Raw genomic sequence first — 26,963 nt, 5'->3', positions numbered from 1 at the left:
GAATCGTGGATCCACAGCTTCTGTTCATGACTGATGAGGTGTGGTTGCACATTAGTGGGCATGTCAGTGCACAAAATGTAAGAACATGGAGTGATGAAAATCCTTACACTCTACAGCAAGTGCCATTACATAGTGAAAAGGTGGGGATATGGTGTGCTGTAAGTCTGCGGAAAATCTTATTTTTCCGTGAAACTGTGAACTCTGACTGCTAGGTTAATGATATACTTGTGCCGAATCTGTTCTTGAATCAGCCGACTTCTAAAGAAAGACAATATGGGTATTTTCAGCAAGACAACGCTAAAGCAAATACAGCTAATGCACCATGGTCGCAGTACAGGAAGTGTTTGAAGACAGAATAATCAGCAGGGGACTGTGGCCTCCTGGAACTCAGTTTTTGCAATTTTCATCTTTGGGCAAACCTAAAGGGAAAGTCTACAAGAATAATCCTGGCACCACTGAAGCTGTTCAGAATAAGTAACGTAGTTGAATTTTAGCATTAACTTTCAGATATTCATTTCTGCTAGTTTCTCAGCTACGATATTTGTCAGTATATTGTATGCTGTTTTCATGTGTAGGAAAACAGCTCAAACTATTTTCTTGTTATCAAAGGCATTTACTATATCAAATGTAACAGTGACAGGTTATCCAGGTAGGATTTATTTTCCTGTAGTGCAGACGGTAGGTCAGGTAGCTTTTTATGGTGTTCTAGCTACCAACTTAGTCCGCTGTTTATTATTCTTTCAAGAATCTTCATTAAGCAAGGAGCCAGTGAAATAGGTCAAACGTTTTTCCCATCCACTTTTGCTATGAAGACAATTTCATATTGTTTCCATCCACTGGGGAAATCTCCAGTCTGCAGAAACTCATCATATAAGGCTCATAGTAACTTTTTCTGCTCTCTCGAGTAAATATTTAATTACTTTATAGTTGGTGCCATCTAGGTCTAAGCTTGATTCCACTTTCACACTGTCTAGTGCCGAGTTCAGTTCTATATCTAATGGAGTATGCAAGAAGGGATCTCCATTTACATTGTCTAATACTGGCAGTTCAGTTTCTACCCAGGGAGGACAAAAATTATCAATTCCTTGTTCCACTGTTATAATATTCCCTTCTTTGTACTTATTTGGTTGAATTCCATAATTGCACATAGTTGTCTTAAGCTTGCTAATTTTCTCCCCAATGTAAGATTGGCTTGTGTGTCAGTTGAGTGAGTTACAAAATTTCTCTAAACTTTCTTAGTTTACTTTTAGCCATAGCCTCCTCTGTTTTGTAGGATAGGAAATTTTCCCATGCAAGAAATTCTTTTAACTTGAATAGTGCTGCTTTTCTTCTGATTAATCGATTGCACTCTTCATCGCAAATGCGGCTGATTTCCTTGACTTGTTCACCTGTGTAGTGGTTGCACCTTCATATCTTATGTTTTTGATTGCCATCCAACACTCCCTCCATTATAATTGAGACTACTGTAGTGTACTTAGCTTGTACATCTAGATTTTGGACCTCTAATACATTCCCGGCTTCTTCTGACCTTCTTTCCCAGTACATTATTGCATGATGCCAGTCTGTCTTCTTGGTACAGGTACAGTATGCACCAAAATATACAGTACTGAAATGAAAAGATATCCTGTTGATACCACTGTCTATCCATGTGAAGACCCTTTCCATGACAGAACCTTCTCAAATCCTGAAGAAATGGTCTGAATAGCATGTACCTGTAGCATTCTTGGGTGATGGTAAGAGCATTGCCTTTCTCATCCTCAGTGAATGTACTGTGTGCTGAGACAGCACACCATATCATCACACATGTCCTATGTAGCGATTTCTGGACGATAAAGCTGGCTGCTCAAAACCAAGGAAGCAAGTTGTCTGGCGACAACTTCCATATGAGTGGAAATAATACTCGACTGTGAATACTTTTCCTCCATCGAGAGACCTATTTCTAACAACAACTGCACAACACAACTTCTCTTTCACTACTGGGAACAGGTGCGGCTGGAGTTATGCCCCATAGGCAAACGCACATGCGCGTTCAAGATGCGCAAGTTTCAGTACTGATATTTTTGGTGCATTCTGTACAAGGTGTTGCATGATGCTGGATGCTGAAATTTGCTCTTTTATTGAAAATAATATGGTAGTGGTTGCTTCCCCATGATTTTTTTTCTACTTCCCATTTATATAATGACAGTAACATGAAGTCAGCAAAGGCAAAATCAGTTGCTGTTTCCGTGTTATACTGTTTAGATCTGTAGGTCATTGGCCCAAGTTCAGTTTTCTGTGGCATAAAACAGATTTCTTCCTCCGTTGTACACGTCTTTGTCTCCCTAAAATTGGATGATGGGCATTAAAATCTCCTATGATTAGGCATTTCCCTGCAAACTGGCTGAAAGACTGTGTCCATGATTCCTCAGGGATATGTTTGTATGGTCGTCTGTAACAAACAGCAAGATGTGTCTTGGCCTGGTTGACATAGATTGAATATGCACATACCTCTAGTTTACCTTTGCAGTTATGAAGATTTTTCATTCTTTGCCGATGATAACACCACCACCATGGGTGTGGCCTTCTCTGTCATTCCTTATTATGTCAAAGCCCTTTATGTACACTCAGCCATGTTTCATTTAGGAATATAATATACTGATTGGCTCTCTGGTGTAGTTCTGGCAGTTTGCGTTTGATGCTGTGACAGTTCCACTGTAGAAACTTTATCTTACTGAGGTCCTCTTCCATCCTTATATTGGAGGAGATTAAGTTCCACATTTCTCCAGATCGTATTTATTAGAACTCTGCATCAGGGATAGTCTTTAATAGATTTGTTAGTTGGCGTAAGTTTCTTTCCTTTCTTAACCTTTCCTGATCCAGTTTCTTTGAGGTAGATGTCACTTCTTGGCCTGTGAGTAGTCTGGCTTTGTTGATTTGAAGGCTCTGGGTTGCTTGACGAAAATTTTTGGAAAGTGAAGGTGTCTTTGAGAAAGCTCTTTGGCACCATCCTTCCGGCTTAATATTGTCAAATTCTTTTGGTTTTTGTTTGGTATATTCCACTTATTATCTGCTTTATTCCCTTCGGAGATCTTCCTGGCTGTGATAAAAGGAACATTATCATGTGCCACAATTTTATTTCTTTAGATTCCTGGATTCTAGAGCAGCTTTATACCAATAGGTGGCAGAAATCCATAGCTACTGCCATCTCATGACTGTGTCTTATAACTATTTGTGAAGAAGTATCACTAGAAATCTTCCCATGAATTGTTTTGATATTGTGAGAATACCTGACATTGTTACCACATTGCATAAGTACTAGTCCAGAAGAATTAACAAACTTATCTTTACCATTTCTGTGTACCATAATTATTTCCAATAATTTTGCTATATCAGCACAAATTTTGTGTAATGTGATACTGCTTATGGGCTGAAACTTTCATGCTACTTATGTACTTGAGATGTCCACATTTTCACATATTCCCCATTAGTTCATTAAATTACTCTCCACATGGTTTGTTAGCATAGTGGCATGACTGTAATAAATATTTTTTCTTTGCCAGTTATCTCAAACAACAGAGTCATTTTATCTCAATGTAAAAGTGAAGATTCTTTGCCTATTTGCTGGTTTTGCAGGAAGTTTTTACACTGCATTCCATATTCAACCCTTTGAATGTTAAAAAGGTAAAGTTGTCTCTGTGCTCAACTAGTTAAGCACTACATCATGAAGGCGTATGGGGAACTGGATGTATAGGTCCACTAGTTAAGCACTACATCATGAAGGCATATGGGGAACTGGATGTATAGGTCCACATTTTTTTGACCTTGGCACTAGTTTGAGGTGAGTGGGCAGCTTCACACACCAGCCCCTCTACTCCCTCGAGGAATTGGATAGGAGACTGTGTGGGCCCCAGAACCCCTCTGGATGGCATGGAGAAGAGAAAATTCTTGACCCTACTGGGACTCAAACTCTGACCCCTTGTTAATCCAGTCTGTAACCAGTTGCTGTACCATCTATGCTCTCCTGCCTCCTTTGAATGTTAAAGTGTTATATATTTCTGACACAACACTGAAATTAAATTATATACCTGTTGAGTATAACCTGGAAAAGCACTGAACTGTCCTGGTATAATTGAATATTTCAAAGAGCAGAATGAGGAGAACAGGCACAGTGTGTATCGCATGACAACTGAAGCACAGAATTGTCATCAAGTAGATCCAGTTTTTCAATGATTGAATGATCTTTTAAGGATTTGCATTTAATTTACATGGACAAAATATGTTAAAGTAATTCATGTCAGTTATGTGAGGTTTTCTTTAGTATTGGTATCCTCAAAAGATGGCCATTTACAGTTGAAACATATTATTTGATCGTTAAATATTGGATACTCTTGATGGAAATTAGTATAAATGGTGTGTTGGCAATAATGACTTCTGTTAAATTCTGTTTAAATTGAAACATGCATACTTGATATCATGTTTCATGTGCCTGACCCACTCTGTTGCTTATAATGTTACTGTACCCTTTGTTATGGGTTGAGATATTTTGTCATAGTATCAGATGTACTTTCACAAGAATATGACCTACTTTCATTTTCTCTTTTAATATTCAAGTCAGTTGCTAAGGGGGTCACCTGTACTTCATTAAACCTATCTGTGCTCAACTTTTTCCGTCAACCCTTTTTTCTAGTAAGTGATATGCAGTAGGATTTTTCTGGTCATCTGACATGATATTGAAGGTCTCATGTACAGTCATTAATGTACTAAAAAGACTATTTCCCACGTTTCTGTCTGTAATCTTGTGTTTTAGCATATTCCTAATTAATGGTGGGATTTAAGTCCAAATGGTATATAGGTCTAAAGTCATGTTCTTGCAACATTTCATTGATTGAAAACACTATCCTTAGATGATTCTGTTTTACAAGAGCAATTAGTTTGCACTTCCTCATATGTTTGTCATGGAGCACACAGTAGCGTAGTTGGTTTGGGGCACTGTGCTACAAGCCAGAAGGTCTGAACCTTCCAGCTGCACTCTGGCCCTGGGGTCAACTCAGCCTCTAACAGAAATGAGTACTGGGAATGTTCCTGGGGGCAAAGGGCAGCTGGTACATAAGGCTGACAACCTCACTGCCATCTTTGAGCCGATTTTCTAGAAAATGTGGCTACCTCAACATCTCACAACCCTATGGGCCTTCACAATCTGCTACAGGGATACCTTTACTTTACTTTACTTTACTTTACTTTACTTTACTTTACTTATTTTACATATGTTTGTCATACTGAATGTTGGTTTTTCTTAGCAACAGTTATCACATCTCAGCGAATTGATTGCAGGTGCTTTGTTATTATGCTTGCTGTTATGCATGCATTGTCTAGAAGAAATGCACCCTTTTGTCAGTCCTGGTATTAGACAGTTTCTTACACGTTCTATGAAATTTTTACTGCCCATTTCACAGTGATAATCAAATTACTTTACTTTGTGGTGTATGTTAGAAGTGCACTGAAAAAGTTTCATTAGTGAAAACATCAGTTGTTTCCTCTCCATTGCTGGATGTTTTGGTGACCAAAGCGAGACGGCTAACTGGGGCAATCAGTATTCAGAAAACTCACTTATACAGACACTTCTATCTCCTTACAAAATCCCACCATTATTCATTACAAAAAAGTGCAGTGCTGACTGCATTCATAAAGTATGTGAAGACAGTATTTCTCATAGAAAGTTTGAGTGATGACACCTGACATTTAACCCTTTTGCACTCAGCCTATTTTCCAAGCACCCTGGCCTGAAACATTCAGGCAAGTTAGGCTCAATTTGCAAGTCTCACTTCAAGAAGTCACCAAAAATACTATTTTGGTCAAAGATATAAGGAAAAAGCACGCTTGTTCACTATAAACAGCAGATTTAAAAAAAATAGCCTGCTAGTGCTAACACAACAAATAATTTGAAAGAAATAGAAATTGACAGAATTAAATAATAGAAATTTAAAATTTACACAATTTAGGCAAAATATAAAATTGTCTTTTTGTTCTTCTTTTGTTGTCACCAAGCCTGCAAGCAACAGTTTATTTTAATGTAAATTTTGGTATAAGTTCTTTGCATGAAATGCTCTGTGGTCTGGAACTACATCACGTTATGTAAATCAGTGCATATGTACCTTTTGCATTTAGCGCTTGTGTTGAGGAAGCATTCTCCCTGCAGCCCCTTGTTGCACCTGGTGCATACTGTTCTGGCTCTCCCCCTCCTCTCCTTTGTGCTGCAGACAGTGCAGTGGGACTCTTCAGGGAGTTCTCTGAGTCCTTGTGATCACTGAGGATCATCTGCTCCAGCATTGTCCTTCAGAGCCCACCATCCTCCCCAAAGCTCTCGATTATGGACATAGTGTAGTTGTACCTGGATTTCAATTTGCCAGGCCCCTGTAGTCTTCCTTGTAGAGGATGTAGCTATTCAGCACCATCCTGGCTGTGATGTTGAAAGCTACCATTTTACAGTAACACACTGTCTACCTTCCATCCATATAAGTGTACAGCATCATGTCTGAAGAGCCAATGCTGCCCATAAACTTGTAAGATGTGATGATGTTTGGTTTTATTTGTGGATTGCCACCATGTGTTCCATGCACTGCCTGTTCGAGGGCTGTGGCAAGGCTGGAGAGAAGAATGACGGGAGTCTTTTGTGATTTCTTCTCACAGAGAACACGTGAGGAGGGGACCAGATCTGCAATACGTTTTTTGTCAAACTGCGGATTTGTTCTTGAACAGCTAGGGTGAAAGTTTCCTGTTCCTGCTAACAGTTCCAGTGATGTAGGTGCTTAGCTGATGGAGATGGCAGACAAATGGGACAGGCATGAAATAGTTTTCCCTGAAGGCCTGGTAGCCTTTGTTGAATTACCCTCCAGACTCAAGCAGTTTTTCATGATGGTGTATGCGAGGCAATTTCTTTTTTTTGATGTTGTCCTTGTCTTCGTCTTCCTGAGGCCTGGCCCCTCTGTATATGAGAAACCTGAGGCAGTAGCTGGATACAGAGTCGCACAACATCCAAAATTTCATTCCTCAATGCTGGTGGTGCTTATTGGGCAAATACTGCATGAGACTGGTATTGTTTTTGGTACCTACCAGACCTTTTCACCACCAATTTCTTGATGAGGGGTGTAGGTGATGCCTGAATACCTGTTTGCATGGTCCACAAGGGGTTGGTACCTTGCACAGGGATCGTAGTCTGGTTCTTTGGGGCCTGGCAATCCTTTGTTGTTGACGAGGTGGAAGAAGCACAACAAGTGGGAAAAGCCATGCTTGGTAAACACTTTCCCAAACCATGGGGTGGCTTGGGAAGAGAGAGACCAGTATGATGCTGTGATTGGCTTTTTGATGAGGCCCATATTTAGAATACAGGCCAGGAGGAATCCTTTCATCTCATGCATGGTAATTCTTTAGTTCTTTAGCGGAGCGGGAACATTATCCGCTTTACTGCTAATCACTTGCTGCACATTCTGTCAGCATGAGGGTAAGGATCAAGTGTGTGAAGAAGAGATGGAAGTGAGCTCTAGGAGGAAATCAGGAGGCGGCATATGCTTAGGTCCAGACAGTTCTTGGAGTTGGAGGCAAGAAGGTGAGGTTGCTCAGGTGACAGAATTTCCCTGTGGTCTTCATCATCATCATGCTTATAGCACAAATGTTAAGAGTTAATAAATGGTCTGTGTGCTTGTATTATACAATTGTTTAATTGTATTGTACATTGTTGAGAGTTGCTTGCTGTATGTGTGGCAGTATGTATGATGTCTGTGTTTGTTATGAATTTTAATATGTCACAATGAAACTGTATTGATGATATGGCTGGCCAATGTGTGTGGAATGACAAGGTGTGCAGTTGCGCAGCATAGAGTTGTTATGGTTGGAAGTATGAGGAATTTTGTTCAGGGTCGAATGTGACAGTGGTTTTTCCATGGCCTGTGTGTGCTGTCTTGAGAACTTGTGATGTCTGCGTGAGGCATGATTATATACTTTATTGGACCAAATTAGACCAGGGACGTATGATGTGTGGTCATCATGAATTTGTAATGTGTGACATGTTTTATATCCAGCCCTATGGGGAGATGATTGGATCCATGAAGTGAAAAGAAATGTAAATGTAAATGTGGTTTGGTACATAGGTAGCATACCTACCCTGAACATGGAGGCACCAGGACACAGACATGCACGCGCGCGGGTGTTTTGAAGTTGTGTAGTGTGTATTTATGGAGTTACAGTCTTCTGTTTATGACAGTTTTGTTTGAATTTCTTACAGTTGAAAATGGGGCGTGAATGCATCAGTCACTATTCCATGTTACGTCGTTTTTGTGTTTTCTCTCATGATGAGCTTGTGTGCAAAATGTCTTTGGACCCAGATGCCTTGGACCTTACTGTAGCTGCTGCCACATATCAGGATATGCTGCAGATGGTGGACAGTGAAAAGAAAATGAGGAAATCACTGCTTGAATGGGTAGGATTTTCTGAACTTATTATGACCGTATGTGATATTGTGTGTTTTTATGGAATTCCTTCCAGCTTGTACCTATAATGACAGTCATTGTAATGGTGCCTTTTGTATCTGTTTTTCATATTTAGGCTGTTTTCATACAATTACTGTGATTGTGATAAATTAATTTAAGTTATTTATGATTATTATTTGAATAGTAAGATGTTTTACTGGATTAGAAATTTTTCAGCACACCAGTCTAAAAAATGTGAGAACATTTCATGCAAGGGGAAGTGAAAAAGGTTGGTTACTTTCTTAACTGCCTATGTTTTCTCCCTATTGCTCTTTTTTGCTTTAGATGCTACATGCAAAATTGCAGCTGGCATGTTGAGTTATTTTGCTAGTAGACCACATTTAACAGTTGTGGATTTTCTTCCATGGTTCTTGTCACTTGAAGCTGTTCTTGAGAAGTCGTTGCTTTCTGCTGGTACCGTGTGCAGCCATATTCTGATTAGACACTTGAAGCATTGCATAGTAAACAAAAGATAACACAAAAATTGTCCACGCAGAAATTAAAGTCTCTCATTGCTGATTTAAGGGATTCTGGGTTTTCAAACTACGTGTTAATTTTGTAGAATTTATTGGATTTTAAATACGTTTTTTTTCTTCAGGTACATTGGGACCTCAGTTTAAGGTGTGTTAGGGGGACAAGCATTTTGTACCTTAAATGGGGGTTTTGGAAAACGGTGCCTAAAATGACTGCTGAACTTGGTTAAATCAATAATAAGACACCAAACCCTGTTCATTTAATAAAATAATTTTCTTTTTTCTATTTCTTGGAATGTGCCCCACACCATCTTTCCTCATCAAGAATTGAAGCTTTCCACAGAATTATGTTAGTGAATGATGACAGAGGCACACAGGACATGTCTCAGTTTAATTTGATGATACAGTTGGAATCTTATCCACATCCTGAATAATTTTCACTTTTTCATTTATTGTCTTCTTTCTTTTCAATGCCATGTTCAATCATTACTTCATATTCACTTAAAGATCTGCAGTGCTTGACTGCAACACAAAATGAACAAATGGTAAGAACTTCCTAGTGACAAAGAGGACGAACAGAGATTGGGAGAGGTACTAATCTGTGCATGCAAGTATAAGGGTGGCTTCACATGAGTTTCAGTACACAAACAGTTCCCTTCAGTGCTGAAACAAGATATCGATGTGGGTAGGAAGCAGCAGGGAAACCTGCTCTGACATCAAGAAAACTTAAATCAGGGGAAAACAATACATTAGCCATATGGAGCTGGCGCCACAAGAAACATGCCTGTGATGTGGGTCACTGAAATTGAGGTTTCACGATATAAAGTTGATGAAATTAATTGAATTTACATTTTTTTATAGTAGAAGTAAATTTTAAATATATTTTATTGATTTCAGGGTGTGACTGAAGCTGAAAGAGAAGCATTTGAATTGCTGCCTGATGATGAGAGGCAGTGTGAAGTATGCAAAACAACTTGCTTTTTGTCAGCTGTAACATGTAGTTGCAATGCAGAACATCTGGTTTGTCTTCGGCATTATTCAAGTCTATGCTCATGCCCACCAGACAAGCATACACTAAGGTTAGTGTGTTGGGATTCAAGTTACTGAACAGTGTGCTGGACCTAAGTGAAATCTGGTTTGGTGACTGCATCACACATTGAAGAGTAACAGCCGATATGTAAAATTCATTTTCAGTAAGATAATAACAGATCAAACTTTTCCTTTGTGAAGTTCTATAACCATTACAGCCACAAGAAATCAGAATCATGATATGTATTGAATATGCAAGTGATTTCACAATGTCCAGCAAAGGTTCAAAGCAAACATTTTGGTTTGGTGCCATTTATCTGCTTTAATCCACCCACTGTTGTTTTATGCTGGACTGTTGCCATGACTGAGTTTTTGAAACTGCTTATAACCCACTGTTGCATTCACATCTGTATTGAGGTCAGGACAAGAATTCCTGTGGATCAGGCTGCTGTGCTTCTCCCTCTAGCATACCTGTACCTCCATGTCTGGTTGTTTGGTTCAGAGCAATATTGGCAGATAACGACCATTTGCTTCTGACATGCACTTGGGGCTCTGATGTAGGCTAGCAGGGGCTGGACAGGAGAAGGTGGAAGCCTTCTGTACTGTTCCTTGGCTCCAGGATACTGGGCAGGAGGGATTGCTCTGTGCATTTAAGTGTACTACAGCTGTGTCTTGTATGTACCTAACTAACTCTGTGGATCTGAGTCTTTCTTCAGAAACTACTGAAGAATTTTCCAACATTTTATGGAACCTGAAGCTTCATTACCATGTTCACAAGAGCCTCTCTCCTGACCCAGATGAATCCAGTTCATGCCAATCCATTCCATTTCTCTTAAGATCAATTTTAATAATATCGTATCAATGTGTGGGTCTTCTAGTGGGTTCTTTCCTCCTGGCTTCCCTGCCAAATCCCTATATGCAGTCTTCTCTTTCTTCTCTTCACATGCCTGCTACATGCTGTGCCCATCATATCATTCTTGGCTTGATCATTCCAATTGTAGTAGGCAAAAGTGAAAGTTATGAAACTCCTCCTCATGCAATTTTCTTCAGCCTCTGATTATTTCATCCGGGGTTTGATTTCTAGCAGGGGCGAGATTTTTCTCTTCTCCACAGCATCCATGCCAACTCTGGGGTTCACCCAGCCTCCTATCCAATGGGTGCTGGGGCCATTTCCCCAGGAGTAAAGCAGCTGGGGCATGAAGCTGACCATTCACCTGCATCTAGTGCTGAGGTAAAGAATGGTGGAGCTATACCTCCACTCCCCATATGTCTTCATGGCATAGTGATTAAATAATTAAGCACATGGACAGCTTTGCCTTTGTCTCCTATTATTTCATCCATGTTGGGTTCAAACATTCTCCTCTGTGCCCTGTTCTCAGACACCTTCAGTCTGTATTCATCCTTTAATATAAAGAGACCAAGTTTCATGTCTGTACGAAACTACAGGTAAAATTGTAATGTATGTTGGCACACATTCAAGTGATGATAGATGGGTTTTGGATTGATAACTGGATGTATTGGACACTTTTACAGCTTCTTACTACACAGATCACTATCACATGCAGACTTACGTGGTGTGTTCAAAAAGTATCGAACCTCCTTTTTTCCCCCGCGTTAACCAATGAAGCGTGGGAGGCTCCCTTCAGTGGAGATGTGGAGGGGACATTCATGCGCAGTCGTGAATTTTTTCCCGCCCGCAGAAAGCGTCAGTCGCTGGCAGTCAGCCTATGAGTTAAGATGTGTAGTGAGCGCTCATTGGATTCCAGTAAGGTGTAAACTGATGGAACAACATGAGCAGCGATATTGCATCAAATTTTGCCAAAAGCTTGGCGATACCCAAGTGGAAACCATTCGCAAGATTCAACAGGCTTTCGGGGACGATGCCATGAGCAACTCACGGATAAAGGAGTGGTACAACCGCTTCAAAGATGGCCGCACATCAGTGGACAGCAAACCGCATTCAGGCAGACCCTCAACAGGCCGAAATGAGAATGTCATTGAGCAAGTGCGGACTTTGGTCATGGAGGACCGTTGTATCACAGTCTGAGAACTTGCGAACGAGATAGGGGTAAGCACAGAAACTGCTAACAGTGGAGCAGAAGCAACGCCATCTGGAAATCGCACAGGACATGCTGGACAATGCAAACAGTAACCCCAACTTTCTGAACACCGTGATCACAGGCGATGAGTCATGGGTTTATGGGTATGACCCGGAAACCAAGATGCATCATCACAGTGGAAGCATCTGACATCCCCGAGGCCAAAAAAAGCACGGCAGGTCCACAGCAATGTCAAGGTCATGTTGGCCATTTTCTTCGAATACTCCCGTGGGGTTGTGCATCATGAGTACGCACCACAAGGCCAAACCATCACAAAGGAATCCTACCAGGAGGTCCTTCATCGCCTTCGTGATGCTGTGTGGCACAAACGACCGGATCTGTGGGAAGCAAAAACTTGGCAGCTCTATCATGATAATGCACCCGTCCATTCTGCACCTCTGATTCAGACTTTCGTCACCAAACACAACATCCCTGTGGGTCGTCAGGCTCCCTACTCCCCCGACATGGCTCCGTGTGACTTTTAGCTATTTCCCAAGCTGAAAATGCCACTGAAAGGAACCCGATTTGAGTCAAGAGAAGACATCATGCAGAATATGATGGCCCGGCTGATCACCATTCCAAAAGACGTGTTCCAGAAGTGTTTCCAACAATGGCGGAAGTGCTGGGAGAAGTGTGTGTATTACCAAGGAGACTACTTTGTAGGGGATTAGGGTTTTGTACCTCCAAATCAATAAATGTATTTCTGTCGACCAAAGGTTCGATACTTTTTGAACACACCACGTGTGTTCTTGGTCATGTTGCCTGGTAGCAGCTTCCAACAATGTAACATCCTCAGCTTCCATGCCCAGCAGCTCCTGTTCTCACTGACTAGAATCTTCCAGCTGCAGCTCCCGAGCTGAGCTAACCTACAACTGCTTAGTGACTCCTTGTGTAGCCTCTGGACGGACCACATAGAAAACACTGCCTCCGAGAGTTATTCTACTTTTGAATGACATCACTGTTAGAACAGACCGCATAGAAAACATTAGTTCCAACAGTTACTCCATTGTTGCATGTGTATGTTGCGTAGCAGTGGCTGTGGTATTATTGCGTATTACACAGCCATTACCTAGCAGTGGCGGTTTATCTGGCTCCCCTTGCCTTTTGTCACAGTATTTTAATTTTTATATCTTTAGACTGCAGATGAGATGAGAAGGGGCTCTGAATGGTATGGCAGCAAGCATTACCCATATTTAATCTTCTCTTATTTGCTCATGAATCAAATTTTGAGTTTTTACTATCATTCTGAAGTATGGGAACTTTGCCAATTTTTTTAAGGATTTGTTAGCTGTCTTTATGTTATGATTTTGACCTGAATTCTGGTGATGAGACATGAATATGTACTTAGAGTTCTCTGTGTTTACTTCTAGACCAGCGTCCTTGCTAGTGCTGGATCTTCTGTGTTTGCCTTTATGTCATCAGCACAGACTGGAAGCTGATGTGTCCCATTTAATTTCAGTTCCACCTGGTTTTCTTGGACCTTCGTAATGGCATAATGTAAAGCAAAGATGAATAGCAGTGATGATAAGGCATCTCCTTGTTTTTAAATACACATGTATAACATATGTTTTTACCTCTACAGACTTTAATGTAAGTTTCATTTGAACACATTTTAATAAGCCTAATTAGTTATATGGGTACCCTAGACTTAGTGAGAATGTTATACAATATTTCCTAACTGAATCATAGGCTTTCTTGAAGTCTGTGAATAGCCATCTTTTTGCCCAATATCTGATGACTTCAAGAAATCTGATCAGTAGTTTATCTGTTATGCTGAAACCCACACTGAATATCCTCAATTATATACTTTATTTGTGAACTTAACCATGAAATAAGGATGTCTTATAAAATTTTGTATATTGTTTGTGGCAGTGATGTTCCTTAGTAATTATTGCAGTCAGCTTTATTGACGTGCTTGTAGACTGGTACAGTGAGACTCCTTCCTCTGCTGAGGCAATTCTTCCTTATTCAGTATACAGTTAATGAGTTTATGGATCTTGGAATGTAATGTTTCACCTCCTGCTTGAATCAGTCTGCCGGAATTTGATTGCTACCTGGTGATTTATACCTTTCAGATTTTGCAATAACAATTTCATTCTCAAAAGGACTAGGCTGAGGTAGTAACAGTTCAGCTGTAGGTGTTTCTATCTGCCTAACATCACTGACCCTATGTACATTCAATAACTGAGAGAAGTAGTTCTTCCGCCTATTCAAAATGTTATGGAAATCTGCAAGCAGATCACTATTCTCATCCTTCACTAAGTTACTGCTAGGTTGGTAACCCCTCTTAAAGGAATTTATTCCTCTATACAGGTCTCTAATGTTCTTTTATCTTTCATATTATCCCTCCTTTATTCCAGAAATGCCTGCTGATTTTGCATCTTATATTGTTCATTACTTGGTGATTCATACCTTTTCATTTTTGCAGTAGCAGTTTCAACCTCAAAAGGACTGGGCTGAGGTACTAATAGCTCAGCTGTTTGTGTTTCCATCAGTGTAATACCTTACTAACCATGTGTACCTTCAGTAGCTGAGAGAAGTGATTCTTCCACCCGTTCAAATTGTGGGAAACTACAAGCAGAATCCTTTACCAGATTACTTCTAGTTGGCTTGTTTCTTTCGACCTAGTAGTTTTGAACATCCTTCATTGACCCATGGTTTATGCTGCTTAAAATTGTAATAAGATTAGATTTTCTTCGGCTTAAATTTTTCTGTTCCCTTATAGTTACCTGTGCTCTATTATTGCACCAGTTCACAAGAAGGGTGATAAAGCTGACTGAAGTAATTATCATGGGATATCACTACTATCAACTTCATACAAAATTTTATCCAATAGTCTTCTCTCAAGGTTAAGTCCATATGTAGGTGAAATTATTGGGGATCAGCAATGTGGGTTTCAGTGTAACAGACCAACTGCAGATTAGATCTTTGGCCTTCTTCAGATATTGGAGAAGAAATGGGAATACAGTGAGACAGTACATCAGCTATTTGTAGACTTCAAGAAAGCATACGATACGGTTAGGAAGGAAGTGTTGTAGCCATGAAACCAGTTAGGCTGATTAAAATGTGTTTAAATGGAACCTATAGTAAAGTTGGTATGGGTGAGCATTTGTGTGATACATTTCATATCCAGAATGGTCTAAAACAAGGAGATGCTCTATTGCCTTTCTTTTCAACTTTGCTTTAGAATATGTTAGTGGGAAAGTCTAGGGAAATGCAGTGGGACTAAAATTAAATGGGCCACGTCAGCTGGTGGTCCCTATTGATGTAAGTCTGTTCGGAGATAACGTAGATACCATGAGGAAAAGCACAGCCACTGTAAGTGATGCAAGTAAGGAGGTTGGTCTGGAAGCAAATGGAAGGAAAGGAAAAGTATGTGTTGCTGTCTCGTCTCCAGAGTGCAGGGCAAAATCGTAATGTACAGATATTTAATAGATCTGTCAACAATGTGGCTCAGTTCAGATATTTAGGAATTATAATAAAAAATCAAAATTTGATTTAGGAAGAAGTTAAGAGGAGACTGAATTCGGGTAATGCTTGCAACCATTGAGCCCAGAACCTTTTGTCTCCTTATCTGCTGTCTGAAGACATAAAAATTAGAATATACAAAACTATAATTTTGCCTGTAGTTCTGTATGGGTGTGGAACTTGCTGTCTGACTTTAAGGGAGGAACAAAGACTGAAGGTGTTTGAGAACAGGGTGTTGGGGAGGATATCTGGACCGATGAGAGATGAAGTGATTGGAGGTTGGAGAAAACTATATAAAGAGGAGCATCATAACTTGAACCCTTCTCGAAGTATTAATTATGAGGGAAAGTAAAAAATTATCTGCACTTTCGCTGTAACACATCTTTAGGTTTATGGCACTGCCTACTGCGCATGCATGCTTGGAGTTGGTACTACTGTGGTCAACTGATCAAAGTTTGACCGTGACCGCATAATTTTCCTTGATGCTGTGACTGTGTAAACATGGCTGCTCCATTAGCAGTGTGCACCAAGGAGGAACAAAGAACAGTGATCCAATTTCTCTGGTTTGAAGTTGTGTCAGGGGCTGAAATTCATTGGAGGCTTTCAGCACAATATAGGGACAGTGCTCTACCACTTAGAAGTGTGTATGAGTGGATCCAGAAGTTTGAAAGTGGCCAGACAAGAAATTCAAGGCTCAATCTTCCATGGGAAAGGTGATTCTAACCGTTTTTTGGGACTCAGAAGGGCCTATACTGGAAGACTACCTGAAAAAGGGGGTACAATCAGCATTGCAAGATACAGTGGTTTGCTGGCGAACAATCTGAAGCCAGCAATTCGCACCAAACACCGAGACCTGTTGTCGAAGAAAGTGTTGTTGTGTGACAAAGCACACCCACACATGGCCGGCCAGACCATTAAAACCAATATTTCGAGGTGCTAAAACACCCTGCCTACAACCCAGCTCGCGCCCCTTCTGACTATGCTTTTCAAGGTCATTGATTTTCTACGGACAAAGAAGTGCGGGAAGTGGTGCATAAATGGTTGCACGACCAACCGAAACCCTTCTTCTTGGATGGAATATGCAAGCTTGTGGACCGCTGGACCAAGTGTCTCAAAAAGGAAGGAGACTATATAGAAAAATAACATACTTGTTCAACCTCTACTTGTGTGTATATAAATTGGAAAAACAAGAGTGTGGATAATTTTTTACTTACCAGTGTAGAATGATCAAACTAAGAATGGTGAGATGGGTGGAGCATTTAACACAAATGGGGAGAAGAGGAATGCATATAGGATATTGGTGAGAAAGCCAGAAGGAAAGAACCACTGGGAATACCAAGACTTATGTGGGTGGACAATAGTAAACTGTATCTTAGAGAGATATGATGGTGTGGTATGGATTGGATTGATCTTGATCAGGATAGGGACCAGTGGAGGGCTCTTGTGAACACGGTAATGAACCTTTAGGTTCCATAGAATGCTGGGACATTCTGGAGTGGCTGCACAATCAGCAGCTTTACGAGAAGGGCTCAGCTTCCTGAGTGAGTGATGCTCTGTTGATAGCCACATCATCATCATGTGAGTTTTTCAAAGCTACGGACCTGTTTGAAATTTTAACTTGATACTGGTTTTTGAGATTGAACTTCATAACAAATGTCTGCACTGCCTGTTGACCTCATGCCAGTATATCCCAACCTTTTTTTCACCATAGTATGATCAGACTGGAGATCAAGTACACTTGAATGCCATCTCCTCTCCTTTAAGCTGTGATCAGTTTGATTGCATGGCCTTTCATCAAGAGATATTGAAGTGAATGTATGAATGTTTTAATGTCAGAATATCATACTCGACAGACTTTTTAGTTTGGCAAAGTTTATCACTCTAACATATTATCATTAGTATTTTCATTTAAACCCTTGTTCCCAGTTGTTTTTTTGGAAATATGCTGTGTACCTGTTTTGGCATTGAAATCTCCTAATAAAATTTTTAAGTTGTCCCTAGGGAATTAATTGAACACGTGCTCTGGTTCCTCCTGGAAGCTGTCCTTCATTTCGTCAATTTTGTCCTCTGTTTTGGTACATCCTGTATGTACCTATGTGAATTAATTGTATAAGAAAAATATGAAGCGTGCCTCTAGTAGCTTTTGTTGGATGGAAAATATGGAAGCATTCTAGAAATGGCAGAGCTTATTTTAAACATGTAAATGATTTTACTCCTCAGTTTTTAGCAACACCTTCACTGTACAGCCTTTGTCAAGAATTGGTCGTTCCAGGTTTGAGAGATTCACACCCCACAGAATGAACTGTTTGATTTAATTGTGTTGTAGCTGCTGGCATGATTCTGTGGTGTTTTTGTGAGGTACAGTGTTTATATTGGTAACCTGTTTCAGGTATCGGTACACACTGGACGAGCTGCCTGTCATGTTGCACAAGTTGAAGCTACGGGCAGAGTCCTTTGATAACTGGGTATCAACTGTGAAAAATGCACTGGATTTAAATGCTTCCAAAAAGTTAGGTAAGGGTATTTTCTATTATAATATTTACTAATTTTTGTAAATTAGTGAGTAAATTTCATGGAATTGTTGGGGAGTAGCTGGTTTGTAATGTATTGTGGATCGTAGGACGTTGCTAAGCAACGGCTCTGTAAACAAACCTCAACAATAGAAAGACTGTTTTCTATGGAGTCTGCACTGCAACTGTTGCTGTGCAGTGGTTCGGTAAACATGTTTCAACAGTAGAACTGTGTTTTCTGTGTTATCCGTGCCACGGCTATATAGTGAGATTCGAAGAATAACGAACGCAGTGAGTGACAAAGTTCTGAGTTCTTGGTAGGAGAAAGCCATGGAAAGTTTGCCTCTTCAAGATTTTAAAGTGTGATTAGAAGACTTTATTCATTTGTAATATTTGGAGTGATTTGAAGTGCCAGTTCCTCTGTTTTAATTGCATTACTAGGAGAGGACCAGCGATAGCACTGTATTTAAATGTGGTCAAGAGAGATTGTAACCAAAGTGCTAATAAATGCAGTTAGCCAAACTAGAACCTGCCAGTTTTATCATGTGTACCACCCTACACGTGACATTTTGGTGTCAGAAGTTGGTGGTTCGGATCCTATTGGATTCTTCAACAATGGTTATGACCGTAAATACGTGACAATTTGGTGTCAGTAGTCACCCAGCCATAAACTCATGACCACTGAAAACTGCAGAAGAAGTTATATTGAGGAGTTATATGGAACAAACAAGGCAAGAAATAGGGGAAATGCTGGCCACACATGCTCACTGCCCACAGGTGGAACCATTGTGGACCTGCCTGTGGGCTGAAATGGGAGAGGACATAAAAGCCAGGCAGGACAATGCAAAGAGAGATGCCAACAAAGAAGAAAGGAGGGCAGACATGAAAGCCTTGAATGAACTGATGGAGAGAAAGGGGCCGAAAGAAAAGCCTACAAAGGGAAGATGATGGTCGACTTGGAGGCTGACCAAAGAAAAAGCAAAGCTGACTTCGAGAAGATAATGGCCAAGAAGAGAGCCGATCAAGGAAAAAGGGAGGCTGGAAGGAAAGCCAATTAGAAAGAAGAGGTGGCAAGGCGGGAAGCCATTCACGACAAGAGAGATGCCAACTAGAGGAGATTGGAACTCGAAACGCAACATGAAGAGAAGAAGGATGCCTGTCTGAGGGAGATTGTAGTAGAAATGAAGGACAGATAAAAAGAGAGAATGGCCAGCCAAGATGCAGTGGAGGCCAATCTAGAGAAGATGGAGCCAAATCCAGGAGAAAAGGAGTTTGTAATAGAGCAGCAGGAGATTCCTAATGAAGAGGTTGCAATTCAGTCCCTGAGGGCATGCCAGAACAAGAGAACAGCCTACCAAGAAATGATGGAGGCACGTCTGGAATGTGAGGGACCAACCTCAGTGGACATGAAGGCCTGCCAAGAGAACACCACCCGCCACAAAGCAACGGAGGCAGATATAGAGAAGCTTGAGCCCGAGCCAGGAATGATGCAGTCCAAAAGGGATCATCAATGGGTCCTCAGGGGAGGAGCCACAGTGATGCCAGTCGGGGGACTGAAGACCCAGCCACAGACGTCTTCGTCCAACGTAAATCGATGTCCACGAATGTCTCTCTTCAGGTCTCCAAAAATGTGAAAATCACATGGGGAGAGCTCTGGGCTGTAGGGGAGATGTTGATGCCCTTCCCAACCAAATCTCAGTAGCGTATTCCTCACAGAGTTGGCAGTGTGGGGGCGTGCATTATCATGAAGAAGGGTAATGCCGTTCGATAGCATTCCAGGGCGTTCTGACTTTATGGCATGTCTCAGTTTCTACAAAGTGTCTTCATAGCACTGTGCACTGATTGTGGCCCCATGCTCGAGAAATTCGACAATCAGAGGGCCCTTGCAGTCGAAGAAGAACATCATCATCAATTTACTGGAACTTGTGTGTGTACGGCTTTGGATTTCATCAGTGGGGGAGAATTCATGTGTTTCCACTGTTGGCTCTGCCGTTTGCTCTTGGGTTCAAAATGTTGGCACAAAGTTCCATCCCCAGTGGCAATATGGGACAGAAAAGCATACTCTTCCTCATGGTATCATTGCAAGTGACCCAGTGAATCAATCTTCTCTGAGTCTTCTCTGATTCTCCATGAGTTGATGTGGAACCCACTGTGTGCAGATTTTGTGGTACAGCAGGTGTTTTCTCACTATGGCCTGTACGGAACCGTGACTTATTCTCATCAAAAGACTAATTTCTTCCACAGTGATCCCTTGGTTTGCCCGGATATGACCATCCAATGCAGCAATAACATCAGAAGTGATAACATGATGAGCCTGTCGTGGGCGATCATCATCTTCCAGTGACACATGTCCCTCTTGGAATTTCTTATGCCACGCCAGCACACACAAACGTGGCATGCTGAGTTCACCGTAAATAATAGACATGCGACAATGAATTCTCATCCTTCTACTCCTTCAGCACTCAAAGTGCACACTACATTTCACTGTTCTTTTTTACCTGCCTCCATTACTGATGTTGGACGACCACACGCAACGCTAACCTTACTTCCAGCACAATAAGCAAATGACTAGTGTGCAAGGGCATGTTGTCACTGTGCTTTCACAAGTCCCCACCAGATGTTCATACTGTAAGCAAATTCCAGTGTTACCAACTTGCGCGCTGTGTGAGTTATGCGTGGTGACCCATTTTCATTTGACTGCCCCTTATATTACCAGGAAAGGATCAGTATGTGTAAATCAGTGATGGCGCTGTATTTAAATGTGATCAAGAGAGAACTGAAATGCTAATAAATCCAATCATCCACACTGGAACCCATCATTTTTGTTGTGCGTGACAGTGTATATGTGCAGATGTAGATGTAGGTAATGCTGTGTATTATAATTGATTGCAGTTCTTAGAATAAGAATTGCACCTCACTGCCAACAGTACTGTACTCTCACCAGTTCTCTTAATCATTCAAGTCTTGTGTGTTCAGTTTTGAAATTCATTGTGATTGTGTGTTCAGTTTTGAAATTCATTGTGAATGTATTTTCACAGTGAATTAATAGATAGCATGAAGTAGTGAAGACATATTAACAGTATGGGAAGCGTTCAGACTCTCCAGACAGTTGAAATTTGAATATATCAGTGTTCTTCATATAGCAGATGAATCTTCCTTCTCAAGTGTGGAAATGAATGTGCATCTTGCATATAACATAACCTTTCCAATACCTTCAGCCTTCACAGATGAATATAAATCAAGAAAGATAACAGGTCATATGAAAAATCTTAAGGTTTCATTTTTGCAGCATGTTTCAAATGAGCATTCTTTAAGCCGGTGATTCTGAATGCAATATAGAATGTGAAAGGAGGCAGTTTTGGGGCTGAGCCAGAGCTATGTTCCCTGCTCAGTCAGCTGCATTCCTGGTGAAAGTGTGCTGAATTTATATAGTAACATTTACATACCTGCATTGAAGGAGTTGCTGAAAATGTTCTTCATTGACTATGATATATTCTCTTCACATTCTGAACAGATTTTCACTGATGCTGTGGTTCTCTGGGTACACACAACGTTTCAAGCTGCATGTTCTGTGTGTGGGTTGATTGGATAAGGCTTTTCTTTAAAATATCCCCAACAACCACAACTCTTACATGGTAATATCAAGAGAATGAAGTAATTATTGTAATTGTCCACCTCAACTGCTGAGAGACGAGCTTGGAATATAGGGTTGGTTTGGGCACCCAGAGCTTATAAGCCTCCAGTACTAGACCACCATTTCCTCCTGTCGATGTTATGCCATGGCTGAGGTCTCAGTAAAGCAGTTAGCTCACCTAGGGCATGTTTATGCTGGTGATGATGGTTCAGGGCTCAGAGACTATGCCAGCTTGCTGAAGGAGTCCAGAACTGAAGAGGAACACTGGCAGTACTTGACACTTGTTTATTTGTAGGCTCTTGAATGTCGATGGGTATTCATTTGTCCGTGGTGGATTTGCATGTGAAACTAATGTCTTGTCAGTACGAACAAGCTCATTCTGAGACCAGATTGTTACTTAATGAATCTAGGATTTTGCTGGGACTTGGCAGTCACTTCTGTCTCAACAGAAGTTATAGCACTGAGGAGCATGCTTCCCAAACTTGAGGCCGTGCAGACAGGCACGTCACACCCTTAAGCTGATACCAATTAAATTGAGTAGGGTGATGCAACCACTTACATGCTTCCCAAATTGAGGCCATGCAGACAGGCATGTCACACCCTTCAGCTGATACCAGTTAAATTGAGTAGGATCATGCAACCACTTATGTTCTTCCACTAATGATTGATGGGTTAATAGTTTAAGATCATTACAATAACATCAGAAAATTGATTGTGATTACCATTTCTTGTGTGTGGTGTTCATGACTCTTCCCGATCTAATTAGATAAGCTTCATAGGAAAATACTCAATGCTTCAGTGTAAGTGTATCCATATTCTACACAATGACAGTTTAATATGTGTCACACTTGAATGCTGGATGAGAGTATGCCCCTTCTCCTACTGCCCTTGCTGATTCTTCAGGGTAGGCTGAAAATGTTGCATTGATCATGATTTGTGAAGTCTCATATTGTACAAAAGCATGCAGTCTGGACTAGAAGGATGTGCGAAGAACCAAATTCCATAGAGAACAGCATTTACATTTCTTCTGCACAGTTGATGTCTTTGTTCATTTTTCAGGGTTGACTTAGGTGAAAAAATATAGTGTATGTATTAGTAATTATTCCTTTTCAATATTTGAAATTCTGTGGGTAGAGTTAATGTATATGTTAACAGCTGTATGACTTGTATTGGTGATATAATGTAGGTGAACCATGACAGAAAAATGTAGTGTTCAGTATAATAAACTGATTAACTTATTGATATATTCAGTTTAGTCACTTATTGTATATGAGGGGGTACCCAAAAGAAACCGAACTTATTTTTTTTTAAACTTCTTTATTCAAATTTTAAGCACAAACCTTCAGTCCCCTTCAAAGTACTTTCCACTTACACTAATACACTTGTCTAGTCTTTTATTCCATTTTTCAAAACGTTGTCTAAATTCATCTTTTGAGATGCTTGACAGTGCCTCTGTCGTTTTTTCCTTTCATGTCTCTTTTCATTCAAGGAAACAAAAAAAAAGTCACACGGGGCTAGTTCAGGTGAGTATGGAGGGTGAGGAACAGGGGTCATACCATTTTTGGTCAAGAATTGTCATACAGACAGGGCTGTGTGAGCAGGGGCATTGTCATGATGGAAAAACCAGTCACCCGACTGCCACAAATCTGGCCGCTGAGCTCCAAGTCACTCCCGACAGCTCCACAATTTCTTCAATGGTCCGTCGTCGATCTTCCTTGATGATTTCACGAATTTTTTCAACATTTTCATGTGTTCGGGCCGTGGAAGGACGACCAGAACGAGGTTTGTCATCAATTGACATTTCACCATTTTTGAAACGGGAAAACCACTCAAACACTTGAGTTTTCCCCATAGCATCGTCCTTGTACGCCGTTTTTAACATTTCAAGAGTTTCTGTTCCACTTTTCCCGAGCAAAAAGCAGAATTTCACCGCCGCACGCTGTTCACGAAAATCAGCCATTGCAAAAACGACGATCACACAAAACAGTTGTCACTATAAACTCTGCCGAAACTAGTCCTTACCTTCTGAAGCAACGGTAGTTGGCTTATCGACTCAGGAATGTTAGCTCTATGCGCTCATAGCGGCAAAATGCGGTACTACAAAAGCTCTGCCCACAAAAATATTAGTTCGGTTTCTTTTGGGTACCCCATCGTATAACAGAATCAAAGTGTTACGTGACTGCAAAAAAGAAACGCTAAATCTACATACACAGCGGGATGCATAGCATGAAAATAATGTAGGATTGTGATTTGCTAATAATATCTGTGACTAGTAATTGCATGGAAGAATCCAAATTAAGGCTCGTCAGATTTGGATCGTTCATAACGTGCCAATTTGTGATCAGTAATACCATATGGTTTCGGTTTTATTGTAAGTAATCTATACCTAAATATGATCGAGAACTTGTGGTCCTGAAGTAACCAGAAATAGAATTTCTGGTAGCTTTGTCTTTGTTTTCCAGACCTTACCGAGGTTAAATCATTGTTGCAAGAAGCTGAACAGAAAAAGTTTCCAGAATCAGAGTTGCTGCAGGCGTTAATGCAAGTTGTCACTGAAGCCGAGAAGTGTGCAAGTGTTGCCCAGCAACTGTCCTGCAAGAAAGTTCGCACAAGGTAATTTCTGTTCTCTTTTGTGAAGGCATGTTCTTCGTGTAACACATGGAGAATGAGAGCGCCTTTTGTTGCTATGAAGAGCACTTCTTCAAGATTGATGAAATTTGTACATTTTATCCTTTTACAGAACACGTCAGATCACAGAAGCGAAGTATAGATTGACAGTGGAAGAACTGTCGTTATTTTATGAACAAATAGAAAGTTTGCCATGTACAATAAAGGAAGGTGAAGGAGTGAAAGAATTGCTTGATAAAGTTAAAGACTTCCAGAAGGAGGCAACTGACCTTTTAAGTCAGGAAATGCCAGAGTCACGATTGCTGGATAAATGTATAGAAAATGGTGTTATATTGGATATTGAGCTGCCAGAAATTCCCAAGCTCAAGCAGGTAATATACATGCCTTTGATTATTTTTACATTAGGGTGAGAGTGAAAATGATTAGCCGTGTGAGCACAGTATTGCAACAAAGTAATATTTTCTGTTAAGGGTTTGAGTTGCGCGATAATGATCCATAATGTAATCTGTGGAATTATTCCAAACTTCTAGTCACTGCTTTTGACAGAAAAGTGACTGCTGCCTTCTCAACATGTGTGTCTCTCAGAATGATATTACCTATCCAACGCTCTCTTCCTTCGAAAGCAAGGTATAAATTGCCAGGTAGTGATCAAATTCTGGCAGTTATTCAAGCAGGAGGTGAAATATTGGGTCCTGAGATGCGTAAGCTAATTACTTCTGTTTGGTGTAAGGAAAGATTGCCTGTGGAAGTAGTCTATTATTGTACCAGTTGTCAAGAAGGGTGATAAAACTGACTGTAGTAATTATCGGTGGATATCACTCCTATCAACTTCATACGAAATTTTGTCTAATATTCTTCTCTCAAGGTTAAGTGCATACATAGATGTAATTATTGGGAATCATCAGTGTCATTTCGACATAAGAGATCAACTGCTATTCAGATCTTTTGCATATGTCAGTTACTGGAAAAAAAAAATGGGAGTACAATGAGACAGTATATCACCTATTTGTAGACTTGAAGAAAGCCTATGATTCAGTTTGGAGGGAAGTATTGTACAATATACTGATAGAGTTTGGGGTACCCACAATACTAGTTAGGATGATCTAATACAAGGAGATGCTTTATCAACTTTGGTTAAGTGTATGGCATTAGGAAGGACCAGAAAAAACAAGTCGGACTGAAATTAAATGACATGCATCAGCTGTTGGTCTATGCCATTGATGTGAATCTATGGGGTGACAATATAGATACCATAAACAAAAACATACGTAGGTGAGTCAAATGAAAACCATAAAACTGAGATAAAAATTTGAAATATTGCGTCATTGTCCTATAAGTTGGCAGACATGTTACCAATGCTATAAAGAGTATCCTATAGGTGGCAGTACAATGCAGACAAAAAGAACGCCCTCACAGTGCAGCTCCACTCTGTACATGCATGAAAGAAGAACAGCGTTCTGTAATTCATTTTTTGATCAGTGAAGATGTGAAACCGATTGAAGTTCATCAACGGATGAAGGTTAGTGATGGAGAATCGCCGAGTGTTGGTGGATGAAATGGCCGAAATTCTTAACATGAGTCATGGATCAGCACTCCATGTCATTCATGATGTGCTCCAGTTTCACGAAGTGTCTGCAAGGTGGGTGCCACAGCAGCTGACTCCAGAATTGAAACAGTGACATGTTGATGCCTGCGAAGAACTTCTGCGGTGCCTTGAAGGAGAAGGTGATGACTTCCTTTCGGGAATCGTTACTGGCAGTGAAACTTGGGTGCACTACCACCAACCAGAAACAGAGATTGAGCAAGGAATGGCATCATTCCTCATCACCAAAACCCAAGAAGTTCTGGACGCAGCCATCTGCAGGGAAGATTATGCTGACTCTTGGGATGAACGAGGCATACTCTTGGAGCACTACACACCATGGGGGAACACTATCACCAGTGCCTCATATGCAGATTTCTTGAAGAATCATCTTCGACCTGCAGTCAGATCAAAGCAACAGGGACTTTTGACTAGAGGTGTCCTTTTGCAAAATAAAGAGTGCTCGGCCCCATACTGCCCATGCAACAGTTGCAACAATCCAAGACTTGCACTTTGAGTGTCTTCCACACCCGCCATATTCACCAGACTTAGCCCCAAGTGATTACCACATGTTTGGGCCACTGGAAGAAGTGATGGGAGGAAAGAAGTTCCATTCTGATGAAGAGGTACAGCAGGTGGTGCATGAGTGGTTGCGCAGACACCCACAAAAATTTTTTTTCTAGAGGAATCCATACACTGTGTAAGCGCTGGAGGGCTTTCATTCAATAAATTAAATTTAAAAAAGAAATTATGGTTCTCATTTGACTCACCCTCATACAAACTTTAATTGACTCAATTAAAGAGGTTTGTCTAGAAGTAAACAGAAAACTAAGTATATGTTGCTGTCTCATCACCAAAATGCAGGGCAAAATCATGACATAAAGATAGGAAACAGATGTTTTGAAAATGTGGCACAGTTCACATATTTGGGAATGCCTATAACATATCAAAACCTGATTCAGGAGGAAATTAAGGGGAGATTGAACTCGGGGTAATGCTTGCTACCATTCAGTCCAGAACCTTTTGTCTTCTCATCTGC

General features: G+C 40.6%; 1 protein-coding gene across 2 annotated transcripts in view; it reads left to right on the top strand.

Annotated features, from left to right (window-relative positions):
• Positions 1-26,963, top strand: part of LOC111868295 (lysine-specific demethylase 5A) — a 131,980-nt gene that overhangs the window by 53,953 nt on the left and 51,064 nt on the right. For both annotated transcript variants that reach the window (XM_023858830.2, XM_023858829.2), the window contains 5 exons: positions 8,258-8,452; positions 9,872-10,053; positions 17,960-18,084; positions 24,177-24,327; positions 24,455-24,713. In XM_023858830.2, coding sequence (XP_023714598.1) covers positions 8,258-8,452; positions 9,872-10,053; positions 17,960-18,084; positions 24,177-24,327; positions 24,455-24,713 — 912 coding nt within the window. The remainder of the gene's footprint in view (positions 1-8,257; positions 8,453-9,871; positions 10,054-17,959; positions 18,085-24,176; positions 24,328-24,454; positions 24,714-26,963) is intronic.

The sequence above is a fragment of the Cryptotermes secundus genome, unplaced genomic scaffold (genome assembly GCF_002891405.2).
Source record: "Cryptotermes secundus unplaced genomic scaffold, Csec_1.0 scaffold1115, whole genome shotgun sequence".
Classification (NCBI taxonomy): domain Eukaryota; kingdom Metazoa; phylum Arthropoda; class Insecta; order Blattodea; family Kalotermitidae; genus Cryptotermes; species Cryptotermes secundus.
This window is presented reverse-complemented; position numbering and strand designations above follow the sequence as displayed.